A 14,943-nucleotide genomic window follows, 5' to 3' on the forward strand; every position below is an offset into this window, starting at 1 on the left:
CCATGCCTTACAGGTGGGGTTTCCATACTCCAGTTTTATGTGTATTTTCAGTTTCCAAATTTAAAAAATGGTTGCAAACACTGCAAATATGAAAAAAAAAAACAGTTTATCAGAAGACAAACTTCTAATGCTTGGAGGAGGTGGGAAAGGGTATCAATAAAAGTGGCAACTTATTTAAAGAATACAATGTCTTCTTTCTGCCTGTCCCCTCACCACAGGCTGTCCTGGCATGCATTACAGTAGCAGCAAAAAACATAAAACAAGAGAAAGAATACAAATGAAATCCTGGCTATATGTTTATGAGTGGTGAAAGTGCATTACCTCTGGGAAGTGATGCTACCTGGTCTGTTCGCTCTCATTGGTTGTGGGTATTCCTCTGGAGGCATTACACCCTAGAATCATAAATATTAAGCGGGTTTGATATTTACGAGGCTACCATGTGATTTGGAACCATAAAAAAATTATGTTGACACCACACATGAGGATTTTTTTGATAAATAATCCTCCACTTGGGATACGGCCCGTGAAAGTTGGGGTGGCAGGGGGGTCTGGCCTGAAATCGGGCTTAAAATTGTTAAGTGAGTGACCAGTGTTGGTGAATTTAGCCATGCTAAAACCTGCAGTCTGCTTCAATGCTGATGAAGCCAGGCCTGGGAGACAAATACTGAGCCAGCGATATAGATCCAGTGTGCTTTGACTGATTGGGAGGGCCCATCCACTGTGCCTTTCAGGTGTCATTTCTGTACCTGCATGCAAGTTAGCAGTCAGGGCAGTTATTAGCAAGACTGGCTGCTGACCATAGACCTCAGAAGCCCCCTCTGCAGACCACTACTGTGGGATGACCCCTCTGTGGGAGTGGAAGTGACTTAATCTATTGGTAAACTGTATTCCCCATTCTAGATTTATTTTAAATTCAGCTCTATTCATCCACAAAGTCTGGCAGTCGCATTCATGAAATAACTACATTGCAAACATTACAGACAAAGCAACATTTCATAAATAAAACTGAAAAAGGTCAGAGGTCTAATCTGGGATATAAGAACTGTTTTAAAAGTAGTTACGAGAACGGTGGCTTGTTTAGCTTCATTAGCTTTTGCTGAAGCTAACGTAGCCACACTAGCTTGTAGTCAGTGTTACTACAAAAGCAACTGAAGGTGTTAGCTTAAGCTTTAGCAGTGTGAGATTTAGCAAGCGTAGCTAAAGCTAACACAGCTACATTGACTATGCACAGAACGTAGCTTTGTAGCTCTGTTAGCGTTAGCTACATCAGCTGCATTAGAGTGTTTTCATGGGGGACAAGGTAAAACTGCTGTAAACAGACTGTCTACTCAACTTTATTAAAGATTTTGTAACCAGGTTTTGCCGGTCAGGTTTTAGCTTTCAACTGTTGGTATCCCAACCCTTACACTAACCCTAAGTGGAAGTTTAACTGGATTTTATTTAGAAAGTTTAAGCGTGCATTTCTGTCCTGACAGATAGGCAGTCTCAGATGCAAGAGGGGGCCTCTAAGACCTGGTGCCAGCTATGCTCTTCCAAGAGCACATAGGCTCTGAAAATATTGTTAAAAACTCATTACCTGCATGCAAAAAAAAATTCGTCATTTTATTGTTTATCCTCTCTCTAGCTTACAGGATATAGGCTAGTGCTCATGATTCAATGTTTAGACTTTCTGCTGTGTTTTTTAAAATTATCCCTGAGTTACCATCAACCTGTTGACTTCTAATACTCACATAATAACAGATGGAACAAATTGGTATTTTCTTTCTAAAAATGTGCTTAAATTTTGGGAATTATTTGGAATGGAAGCCCCACTACAGTTGCTAAAAATATATTTTTCATACATTTTAAGATCTGTAGGCTATTTTATTCTGAAAGAGTTCCCATTACAGCCCATTCCAGAGGACCCAGAATGCCTTGGTACTGCCCTGTCAGGTCTGTCTGCATCCTTTTTTTGGGATGTAAGGACATAAAGACCTACGAGGCAGTCTACATACTGTAGTGTGTCTACAGCTGAAGAAAACAGATGAAGCCAGAGAGAGCCGGTTAGAATAAAACACCACTTTCAAGTTATGGCCTACAATACTGCACAGGTCCGCCTCTCCCTCCCTCTCTGTCCCCCTCCCCTCCCTCTTTCTCTCTCCATCTCTCCGAATAAAACCGACCGATTCCGCGAATGTGCGAGCTGCCTCCTTGCAAGCAGCCATAATTGGGATTATTCAGGAATAATTCGCCTAATCCAGCCGCGTTGTTTTTTTCCGTGTTGCCCTTTTTTTCCTGAATCGTGATTTCGACAAGCGTCGGCGATGTGAATTTCATCGTGACATCGCTGGATTTGTCACCCGCCTCACCAAAAAAAGATGCATTTGTTCTTCTGTCATGGAGGCTTTTTTATTGTGGACTATTAAGATGTAGTCCACCTTCGCTGGACAGCAAAACAAAGACTGCATATTAGCAGTTCAGGGTAAATACATCGCCTGTTTTTTTTTTTGACGTAAAGATGGGAAAAAGAGACGTATCGAGGCTGTTGTCTATGTGGACTAATTGTTCTGGTGCCACTAGCCAATATACATGCCAAGACGATTCATTTAGGGGATGCGCGATCTTTTTTTCCTCTCTATGGTTTGTGGGTGGGTTATTATAAGCATTGAAAATCTGACATCATTTGGATTTATACGAACAAGAACAAGATTTTTGATCGCGTCTGTTTTTTAGCCTCCTGGAAATCCATACTCGACGTGATGCAACATAAAATCTGTTTGTCGGATGATATTCAGACACAGAGCAAAATGAACACATCCCTCTGTATGAAGCTGTAAAGGGTGGCAGTGGATATTTTTTTATACATGTCTCTTGTTTTGGCACAGTCCTCCTCATCCTGGATTTGTTTGATCAGCTGTTGATTATTAGGACGTCGCCTCCACCGTCTTATGTTTATTATATGTTGCTCAATTTTCCTCGCGATGGATTTATGCATAACAGGTGTTGTTTGAGCTCGAGAGCATCAGCACGAGCATGAGGCTTTATTATGTGTTTTTCCCCCGATTTGACAGGCGGTGAAACAAAGCGACTGGGATCCTTTTTTTATTGTTTTTGTCGTGCGAGACGAACAGCTCCCCCCCTCAAAAAAGCAGAAAATGAAGCGATGAAAGGTAGGTTATCATCCTCCTCACACAAACACTCACGCACGCGCAAACATGCACCCACGTACACAAAGCAGAGGGGATTTTGACACCTGTTCATCTGTTTTTTTTTGCACTCCTGCCCGTGTTTCAGGCCTAGCTGACATGGCAGCCATCTAATCAGGTGAAATGATATTTGTCAAGGTGGCAGAGGGCTGTTATGTAGGGGAAGAAATAAGGCTAAATCACATTGTGTTTCATGGCCTACATAGACAAGGCCCACCCAGACTAGCACAGATATGTTTTATCACCACCTCATAGCTTTAAATGGGCTTTTAAGGGCATGTTTTTCATGCATTTTTATATGATGTAGCCTGATTGTCGTCTCCTGGCTAAAACATCAGGGCCTTAACATAGCAATCCTCTTCCTGTTGTGCTCAAAATCACATTTAAAGGCACACACCAGGCCTGTGGTGTCAAACCAAATGGCTGCCTGCTCATATTCTTATATTTGTGCCATGAATGGTACAAATCACACCCTCTGCTCCATATCACGCCAATGCAACAAATCGGCCGAGACAAAGCATAAAATGTTCTTTGCTCATTTACAACATCTCTGTTTGTTGGACATGCCCAGTGTTGGTTGTACTGTGTCTGCTCCATCCCCCCGTACACCCCCATGCATTCACTCAAACACCCACACTTGCACAAAGTATGTGAGCTGTTGTATCTTAGCAACGGGCAAGGTAATTACTGAGAGAGCCAAGGAGCTGGCATGCTGTAGAGCTGCTGATCTGATCCCAGCCATAGAGAAACAGGAAGGCTGAGATTTCCACTGTGTTGCCCGACACAGCACTTCTATATCAATGATGTCAAATGTGAGTGTTGTTTCTAGGGCTAGTAAGAGAGTCAGACATCTTGTTTTTCATTCTTCAAAATGTATGTGTGTCTCTGTTCGCAGGTGGGGAGGTTGTGGACAAAGAGGAAAGATGAGTCTGTCATGTAGAAAAGATCCTTACGGCCTCGCCTTGTAAAGACGAGAGAGAGCCGTGGGAGACGACGGCTGTAGGAGGATTGGTAGTGTTTATAAAAGGGCCCCGAACCAGGCAGGCTCAGGTGGAAGGTGACAGAATGGCTAACCAGAGCTTTGCCATCGATGGCCCTGGCAGTTTGCTGGCTGTGCTGGCCTCGCAGAGCGGACTGGCGAGAGGCGGCAGCAGCAGCAGCAGCAGCAGCAGTGACGGCAGCAGTGGAGGAATCTCTGCCACAGATGTGTCTGCCTACTTTAAGCTGGTCTTCTTGGGTTTGATCATCTGTGTCAGCCTCGTAGGCAACCTCTTGGTCTCCCTGCTGGTCCTACGAGACAGGACTCTTCACAAGGCTCCCTACTTCTTTCTCCTGGACCTGTGCCTGGCCGATGCAGTCCGCTCCGCCGCCTGCTTCCCCTTCGTCCTGGTTTCCGTCCACAACAGTTCGGCCTGGACTTACAGTGCCTTGAGCTGTAAAGTTGTGGCTTTCATGGCCGTGCTGTTTTGTTTTCATGCTGCCTTCATGCTGTTTTGCGTAGCCGTCACCCGCTACCTTGCCATCGCCCACCATCGATTCTACGCCAAGCGCATGACCATCTGGACCTGCGCCGCCATAATTTGCATGGTGTGGACTCTGGCAGTTGCAATGGCGTTCCCACCTGTCTTCGACGTAGGGACATACAAGTTCATCCGTGACGAGGATCAGTGCATTTTTGAGCATCGCTACCTGAAGACCAACGACACCCTGGGCTTCATGCTTATGCTTGCTGTGGTGGTCCTCGCCACTCACGGCTTCTACGCCAAGCTGCTGCTCTTTGAGTACCGGCACCGCAAGATGAAACCAGTCCAGCTGGTGCCGGCCATCAGCCAGAACTGGACCTTCCATGGTCCTGGGGCCACCGGTCAAGCTGCGGCCAACTGGATCGCAGGGTTCGGTCGTGGTCCCATGCCGCCCACTCTGTTGGGCATCAGGCAGAATCTACACAATCAACACCGGCGGCTGCTCGGGATGGAAGAGGTGAGGTCCGAGCGGAGGCTGGGCAGGATGTTCTACACCATCACCCTGCTCTTCCTGGTCCTCTGGGCTCCCTACATTGTGGCGTGCTTCTGGAGGGTGTTCGTCAAGTCCTGCACCATCCCTCACAGGTACCTCTCCATCACGGTGTGGATGAGCTTCGCCCAAGCCGGAGTCAACCCCATCTTCTGTCTCCTGCTCAATGAAGACCTGAGGAAAGTGCTGCGAGCTCACCTGCCCACCTACTGGAGGACTAAACAACATCTGCCCCAGGATGAGGCCTACTGCATCATGTGATAGCTTAAAGAAGGGAATGTTTCAGGTTTAAAGGGACACTTGGAGATGATGTATTGCACCTTGGTTAAGTGTCTGTTTTGTTGTATTGCACAACAAAATCAAATTATTGCCAACAAAAGCAGGCACAGTGCCATTTCATAAAGAATGTTGATATTTGAATAAATGTGTCCGGTGCAAAGGTTTGACTGGGGCGATACAAAAAAAGCCCTGGAAACACTTTTAACAGTTTGTATTTCTGCTGATGTACTGTATGATTAATAAGTAGGAACGATCACAACAATCACCCCTCCAACTAAGTGTGACAGATGCCATTTTAAAATAATGTTGCCTTATTTCAGTGGGACACGCCCCAGAGCTTTCAACTGAGAATAAGTTTGTGTGTCATATGAGGCACAAAAACAGACACACAGAGGGTTGAAATCCTTGAAGAAATGTGCTGCGGACTGTGAATAGAAAGTGTTGATCAGAGCGTTACTAACTCTGAGACACATCAAGGAACTCAAAGGGTCTGAATGGATTTATAGACCACCCCGGACGCCTTTTCATGTAATTCAAAGAAGACTGCAGAATATCGAATGGACCCAATAACCTTGGATACATTTAAATAGCTGTTGTGAACCCAAGAAGCCCCTAACATGCTTGATTTTTTGGACTTGATTTAGGGCGTGTCAGGTTTCTTTGTATCATAAAAAAATTGCCTGTTTTCCTTTATTTGTAAACTATACATGTTAAGCAGATGACACTATTTTGAAATATGACTTGATTTCATATTGTATAGACTGTACAGGAATGTATATTCCTGCTTGTGTGTTTTTATATAGCAATTGTGTGTATGTGTGTGTGCGAGAGGAAGAGGTAGAAGGAGAGGAGAGGAGGCAGGGAGACAGATGAGAGAAATAATGATGATAGAATAGGTTCCAGTTATATTGAGTCAGTATGAAAGCAGCCTCATCTTGGTGTCTCAAAATCATGCAAAATTGAACAATCATCACATGGAAATTAATCCTCTAAATGGATTTCCGTAACAGAAAATGTAGTCTGATTTTTTAATGAACAAGCAAATGGGAACTATAGATGGATAATGAAAAAGGGGACAGAATAATTAGAAAACAACACTTGTACATTGCAAACAGGCCATAGGATTTAATGGCTTGAATGATGATGTGAATTACGTCGAATGGAAAAAAAAATCATTAACAAATGAACATTTATTTGCAAATGGTGATCTTGGGAATGTTTTTTAAAGTAATGATATGCTCTCGCAAGAATACTCAAAAATGAAGAAATTAAGTGGCTCTTAATTTAAAGGAAACTTGAATGTTGCTAAGCTCTTTTATTATTATTTCCCCCTCGACTGAAGTATCACCATTTGAGTGTCCTGTATTACAGTTACCCTCAATCCAAACAGGTTTGAATTTGACCACAGAGATGTTTGAAAGACCACATCAAGTTGTCTCTCCAAATTAAAATTCATGTAATACAAAACATCAGACCTACAGTATGTTAGGCATAGATATATTTGTGCAGTCAATTTTTCTAAATGTGGACACTTGCACAGCATACTGTATTAGCATGCATTCCACTGCATTTCATAGATTCAAGACTGTGGATTACAACTTGTACAGATGTTGATACGGAAAGACGAAGAGAAAAGTGAACTGAGGTCCATAATTTTTACGTCTGGCATTCCTTTGCGAGATGATATTCTGTAACTGTACAGTTTAACTGAGGTGGTTCTTTTTCCCACTCATCAATAAAGACTCTACTTTTGATGCAACGTGAGTCATGACCTGCCTGGATGTTGACATGGCTGCATCCCTTTGGAGAACATTTTACAGAAAATAGACTACAGTACATGTAACATCAAAACATCAAGTGTGGTTTTATATCTAATATGTTGGGTACATTTTTGACTTGAGGCAACAGTTTGTACTTTTCCTTGCATAAAATGAAAAGCTGGCCGTTATTCTATCAAGAAGTGACCTACCAATGCTGGCCGTCTTTGATTAAAAAGATCTGTAAACTGCTAGAGGTACAACATTTTCAAAGGGGTTAGGACACAAGCAAATTGCACCAAAAAACCTGACTTTGTCTTCTTAATTCAGTGCACTACAAGGCTTAAGCTGAACAGCTATGTGTGAATAGGAGGTGACAGGATAAAACAAATATGCATGCAAACCTGAAAACATTGCTTGTGTTCAAAAGCTAAAGTTAGCTGGCATTAGCTACCTTTGGCCTCTCCTCAAAACAAGATCTAGGAAGGGGAGTTTAGCGGCAAAGCTTCGGACCTTTTTGTATCAGGTAATAATTAATTTTCATCTTGTGAATTCAATTTATAAGTGAAGCGATACCTTAAGATGTTACTCAGCATTTCTTTGAAAGCTAGATTAACAAATACAGGCAGTTCAAAAAGATTTGTAATTTCAGGAGGAACATAGCGTGCCCCAAATCGCATACTTCTGTTGGTATATTGTTTTACAAAACACCTAAAAGCAGGACAGAGCAGTTTGTCACAGTGGATTAGTATTGTTTCAAATTGTGCATTGCTATTTTGCACTCAAAGGAAAAGACAATGGTTTTAACTGCCTCTGTTACTTCTTCCACTTCTTTTTTTTAACAGCAAGTTGTAAACAGACGGCTTAGGCTTTTAAATTAAATTTGAGGGCTTTTACTTTTAAATCAATGTAACTTGTATTTTCCGTTCCTACTTGCTTAAAGAAAATAAACTTCTCTGCCTTTAAGGCCTTTTCTTGGTTGAAATGTGCTGCTTTTGCTAACATGTTAACTAGCTAGTGAATGCTAATATAAGGTAGCATGCTAACTGTAGTACACTGCTTTTGAGTATATTCTCAGTGTAAACGCACTTTGCGCACTTGTGTACTCAAAATATTTAGTACATACTACTGAAGTATGCAATTTGGGGCATGCTTAAAGGCTCATTAACACACAAAAATGGCAATACTACTTATCTGAAATGTAATACAGGGTTTAAACTCAAGATATAACTGTGTTAAATCAAACAAGTAGACTTCAGTTTTTTTAGCTAGAGGGCTAATATACTTAAACCTTCCAACAATAAAACTTTAAGGTGACTAATTAGCTATAGCTAGCCAGAGACTGTTGGATAGAAACCTCACTATAATTGTAGCTAGCAGAGCAAAGTCAGTAGGTCAAGAACATGAAGGATTAAATTTAAAGCTAGCATTAGCTGTCATTGGCTACTCATCAAACCAGACCAAGAAGGCAGCTGCGTCAAAAAATCAGACAACTTTGGATTCAACAACCCTCATCTTGTGTCATTTAAATTTAACTTACAATGACAATGATATTTCTGTCTTTTAACTGTTATTTAGTCTGGTCTTAAAAACTAACAGATAACCACAGAAGGTTAGTGAAGTTTGGTGATGTGTCTCAAATTGCGTATATCTGTTAATATACCGTAAAACAGTATTGTATGCAGAACAGAGCACTGTCCAAAATCATTCACTGTTGGATTTCATTTCATTTTGTTTCGAAAAACAAGTTGTAAACAGATGTTTGGCAATTATAAACAAAATTTGATGGCTATTTCCCCCTCACTATTAAATTCTTGTAATTTTTATTTTATGTTAACATTATTCCCTTAAATTAACTTTAGTCTCAGATGCCTTTTCTTGATTAAAAGAGCTACCATTGGTAATAATAACATGTTAGCGAGCTAGCAGATGCTACCGTAAGCTAGCCCACTAGCATGCCTACAATATCTGCTACGTCACTAATATGGCATTTTTTTAGGGTGTAAAGTGTCCATCAATGTATCAAATCTTGGATGGTTGACGGCACCAGTAGTATATTTTTTTCTCTGTATGAATCCACTTTTGGTATTTGTGCACTCAAAATATGTAGATTTGGTAGAGGCGTATGCAATTTGGGACACACTACAAGTACCTTTTGGAGTTCAATACGCTTGAACTGAATGAGGAGACAAATGATGCTTGAACAGGAGTCATTTTCAAGTTAGCACACTACTTAAAACTTCCAGGCATAAAACTGTGATAACTAACTGGTTGCTAGTTTGGCTATTAAAATTTCTGTCAAAAATGTGAATGCTTCCACAAACAGAAAAAGCATAAAGTCAAGAATAATGCTGATAATTAAAAAGTAACATTAGATAGCATTAGCCACCCTAAGCTACAGGCTAACCAGACAGCTTTTGGAACAGTCCTCCTGACTTTTCTTTCCTTAACATAAAGTTATTTTTTCTGTCTCGTAGACTGTAACTTGTGAAGAGAGAGACTTAACAGATTTTTAAAATTTGAAATGCAGCAAGGGCTTTAACTGAACAGATACGAGGGAACAATGAATGCTATTTGAAACAAGATAGCTAAAATGTTAACTTAGCAGGCTAATAACCAAAAACTTCTTGCAAAAACAGGCTCAACTGGGACTGTAGCTTTAGCTAACAAGTTACGTGTGCAAAGACTAAAAATCAGACAAGCTCAAACACAAAGAAGTCATTAAGTCACAAACACAGCTGAAACATATTTAGCAAGTATTAGTTAAGCGATGTCAAACAAGACACGGAAGGCTGTTGCAGCATTAGAGGCCCTATTGGTTCTGTATCAAGCAAAAATTCTTTTTTTGTCTACTGGATTTAAATCAACTCACAAGGAGGATGAGATTTTTACCTTAAGATGTTCTCTAGTCTGTCTTTGTCACTGAGTTGAAATTACTTTGCAATGTCCTTGCTATAAAAACAGACAAAGAATGATGGCTGTAAGACTCTCTGAAGGTCTTGGTAAACTCAAAGATGATGGTTTAAATTCATTCAGATGTTGATTAGTTCAAATTCTTTTGACTTTCCAAAGCTGATGATTTTTTTGACAGTATATTTTATACAACCACTCATAGTCGATCAAGAAATGGACCAAACTGATGTCTAAAACCCCCCAAAAACTTAAGGTCAGTGTGTTTTAGGGTTGCAGCTTCTGAATATTTCATGTAAAGTGAGGAACAGCATTAGTCTCTGTGTCCAAAGACAGAGCTCTTTGTGGTGGCAGAACGCACACCCTCAATTTTGCAGTGCTTCCCACTGACACTTACTGTTGCTTGGATTCAAAAGTTGACTTCTGTTAGGCCCATATGCCCACTTTAAATAAGATTAAAAAAAAAAAAAGAACATATCTAGAGCTGGAAACGGTTCATTCAAAAAGATAAAACCAAGTGCCGCCACTGTTTTTGACAAAGCTGATGTGTGAGGTCCCGTCCATTGTTGATTTTGATTGGTCAGTGTGGGAGAAGTGGCATTGAAGAGCTTGTAGCTGTTCCAAAAGTTGAACTAATATCTATTGAGACCACTTTGAGCATAGTGACAAAAAACAGCTACCAAGGCCCTAGGAATGATTTGCATTCAGTAGAGCTGAAGACTCTGGTTTTACATTGAAAATAGGCACATGTAGTGCAAAAAAGACACCATAGGCACTGGCCCTTTCGACAAGTCAATTCTGGTTTGTAGACCAAAATTTTTTAATTCAACACGGACCATATAGTTGTGGCATTTTATAGGAATAAATTAATTTTGTGGGTAAAAAATGACCACTTATTATAGAAAGACTTTTACACACGGTTAAAGGCTAACTTTTCTCTATGATAGAGAAGATACAATCTATACAGAGTCCTTCTTAATCACCCTTTCTCCAGAGGGGAAACTAATCCTACAGGTTATATAATTTATAAAACTTTGCAAGCAACACAACAGTAAATTATATGCTTCGGACAGTGTAGATATAACAGAATGGGCAGGAGAACATGACAATTTTCAATCCTAATCTGTATTCTCTTGTTAAACAATTTGGCTGTATTTTGAATCTGAATGAGAGAAAATTTCCATTGTCTTTGTTTCTGCTTTTAGACTGTGGCTGATGAAAAATATGTTTCCATAGTGAGATGCAGCAACCTTGTGAATATCCACTGAATGGTTCTGGTTTAACAGGTTGTTACGGACTGTATCTCACCAGAAGTGATGTTAAAGATTCATCTAAAGTGCTTATTTTTAGCTTTCTTCCCACCTCTCTCCAAGATACACCACAACAAAGGCTGTCTTACTCATTTGTGAAAACTTATCCTCGCCCACTGCATGTTCTGAACATGCAGGCTTTTGCTGAGGGCCTGTTGTGAAGTCCACCAAGAGCGCTCAGGTTCAGGCAGGAGAAGTTTTTTGTCGCTTTCATGGAAAGCTTCACTTTTAAATCAGCAACCTGTCCTGCCTATTTCAAACAAAGACCTGTTCTGACCTTCCCAGACAGCAACCATTCATTGTGCTTTCACTCCCACACAGCCATATTCGTACGTCACCATACCCTCAGCAACCTTGAGAGGTAAACAATCAAGTCTAGGGACACTGGATTTCTGCATAAATCATACATAATTTGTTTGAAATGTTAAATCACATATTCAGACCCTCACCAAGCTTCCCTGTGAATTTGCTCCCACATTTTTTGATAATTGTGTATCTCTTTCTCTCACACTGAGAGTGGAGATGGTAATATGAGAGTAATGTCACGCATCGCCACAATACATTAGTCTGACATGCAACACTAATGTTTAATCTTCTCAGCTTGTCTAGACCCAGTAAACAGAGATTTCTACATGTGTAGGGTGTGTAGCTCTCTTCTAAGCTACTTATTAGTTCACAGACTGGGTGTCGATACCCATCACAGGGCTGTAAGACCAGAATTTTGAGTGAAACAGCAATGTATTGTATTTTCAGATTTGGTTGGTTTCTTATAAAACAGCAAGTTTTTTTTGTTTTGTTTTGTTTTTTACTGCAGCCACAAATTTCAAGGGTAAAATATCACTCTAGTTTTTGAGTAGGTCAGTTCTCAGACCTCAAGGGTCACAGATGATCATCACATTATTTTTTGGGGTAGAAGTCCAAAAAGGTCTGTAAACTATTGTTTTCTTCACAGCTTTGGGATCATTTCAGTAGAGCAGCAACTACAAGCACCATGGTGTTAGCTTTGACTATTGGTATTCTAAAGGGATATAAGATACAACTAAAGCAAACATGGTTTACGTGCAAGAACAGTGGCTTTGTCTGAAACCACAAGCTACCACTACATACTCAAACACTGGATACTAAGCTAATGGTTAGTAAACTAGCCACTCCACCACACATAAAAGTCTCATCTCAACATTATGTGATTTTATAGTTAACATATTTCCAAGACGGCTAAACTAGCTACAAGCTAGTGCAACTGTCAGTCCATAAAAAAAATTAATACAACTGTGTGGTTACACGAGTATTATTTACCAACATTTAAAGTGCATTGCAGTTATGTTACTTTTATTTTCATGCTTCATGTATGCTGGCTGGCGAGCTAAAAAAATCGCTAGTTGCATCCATATGGAAAGTTCTAGCATACATAAAATTGCACGCCATGATTTTGTGACCCCCTACATACTCAATGCAATGTCACGTGTGCTGTGAAAAGTATGAAAGTGTGCTGTTTCAGACACAACCATTGATATGAGAGAAATCACCAGCTTAGTTTAGCATATTATCATGTTTGCATTGAAGCTAGAAAAATCCAAATCTTCACATAAAGACAAACACGGTCTAAAACAATAATTGCTCACTTTTTTGTCTTTGGAGCCTGCCATCCCACTTGTTTCGAAAAGCTCCAGGAGCCAGACAACAAATAAAGCAAAGCAAAGTTTTCAGAAATCAAGATACATTTTGTTATCATTGATTTAAACCCAACAGACTAGGCCATTATACTTGGTTTAAAATACCACTCTTAAAATACCTAAGGGTGCTATTTTTAAATCCATTAATATGTGCAAAAATTTCTTTGACTACATTGAGCCCCCTTTAGTGCAGACCACAGGTTGGGACCTGATGATCTAAAACAGTGATACTCAGCTCTCAACTCTGGCTCGTCTGTGATGATTTGTGGCTCTTTAATGTCTTAATTTGAAATATTATTCCCCAGAAAACCTTAAATGGGAAACTTTGACCTCAGAAATTATCCATTCCAAGTCCTATTAATCAGTTTGTTTCCCACACTTATACAGTAGGTTTTAATGGTCAAACTTAACTGTCAACCTTTATTTTTTCTCTGTATATTTCCATTGCCCTTATTTGCAATTTTTTGGCCCTTTTTTGCATGTTTTTTGCCACTTTTAATCCATTTCTTCTGCTTTTAGCCAATTTCTACCACTTCTTGTAGCCACTTTTATCCCATTTTGCCCTTTTTCACCAGTTTTAGCCACTTTTATCCTGCTTCTTTTCAAATTTTTACCCATTTAAGCTGCCTTTTATTATTAAATGCCGCTGTTCCCCAACTTCCCCACCTTTTACAGCTTTTTTGCCCATTTTAGTCACTTTTCACACATTTTTTTGCCACTTTTTGACCACCTGTAACTCATTTTCTCTGTGATTTTTCACCCATTTTTGCCAATTTTGCCCCTTTCCCCCCATTTTTGGCTTTTTTTTTTTTTTGCCACTTTTTGACCATTTTTGCCACCTTTCACTTATTTTCATTGCCACTTTTACCCATTTAGATTGAGCGAGCAGGTTTGAGTAACACTGATCTAAAATACATCCACTGTGGATTTATACATCTGTCATTTTTATAAAAGTTTGTCCGTTATGATCAAGTGGCAAATCTAATGTTGAAACATGAAGCCAGTGCTTAAGATGAAAAAAAAAATGCATTTCATCGAGTGTCCACTTTAAAGGGGGCTACAATGCCAAGAACACTTCCTTATATCCCATTGTAAAATGCCTTTTACTACAGTAGAAAAAAAGATTGTTGGTTGAAAATAAACACATATTTGGAAGCATATATTTAAATTAGTGCAACTGTAGAGCTTTTGATTCAATTAAGTCTAAAAGTTATTCATATATTTGCATAGTTAGGGCTGCTATTGTGTTGGCTGAAAGGTGGATGAGTTGTAACAGCTTGCCAAGAGACTTAAGGCCTGCTTCAGCTTCACCTTTTACCTGTCACTAGATCAATCAAAAGTTAGGTTGAGATATCATTTTGTATGGTGACTGCTATTGTATGGTTTTATTGACACGCCAGATACTGTTTCATACATCCATTGCATTGATATATTTTACAATTATCTGGGAAGCCTCCTGTACAAAGCATTTAGAGGGGCAGGACTTTCAAAAATTCTTCAAAGGTGATTGGACGAACCTTCTGTCAGTCACATTCATTACAGGCCAATCAGAATGGCAAGACAAAATGAGGTAGCAAGCATGCGCAGCTTTGTATAACCTGAACTTGACAGACAGGCGCTGCTGTAGTTTTTGAACAATGGAGCTTGTTGGTGGATAAAACTCATGCAAAGGAGCATGGCAAAAACACCACCACCAAGAGAAACTTTCAGTGTGGCTTTTTGCTTGTTTTAATAAAGAAATGTGGCTCAGTTCTGATAAAACTGCCACAAAATCTACATCCGAGCTAATCACTAGACTGTCAGCAGTCATATAGAC

The 14,943-nt window shown here is 40.1% G+C and overlaps 1 protein-coding gene across 1 annotated transcript; it reads left to right on the top strand.

Annotated features, from left to right (window-relative positions):
- The first annotated feature begins 2,226 nt into the window (after positions 1–2,226).
- Positions 2,227–7,137, top strand: LOC121517688 (probable G-protein coupled receptor 173). Its single transcript, XM_041799653.1, has 2 exons — positions 2,227–3,149; positions 4,081–7,137. Exon 2 carries the CDS (start codon positions 4,251–4,253, stop codon positions 5,457–5,459), a length of 1,209 nt encoding a protein of 402 aa, XP_041655587.1. The 5' UTR covers positions 2,227–3,149; positions 4,081–4,250; the 3' UTR covers positions 5,460–7,137.
- The last annotated feature ends 7,806 nt before the right edge of the window (positions 7,138–14,943 follow it).

The sequence above is a fragment of the Cheilinus undulatus genome, linkage group 11 (assembly GCF_018320785.1).
Source record: "Cheilinus undulatus linkage group 11, ASM1832078v1, whole genome shotgun sequence".
NCBI classification, from domain to species: Eukaryota; Metazoa; Chordata; class Actinopteri; order Labriformes; family Labridae; genus Cheilinus; species Cheilinus undulatus.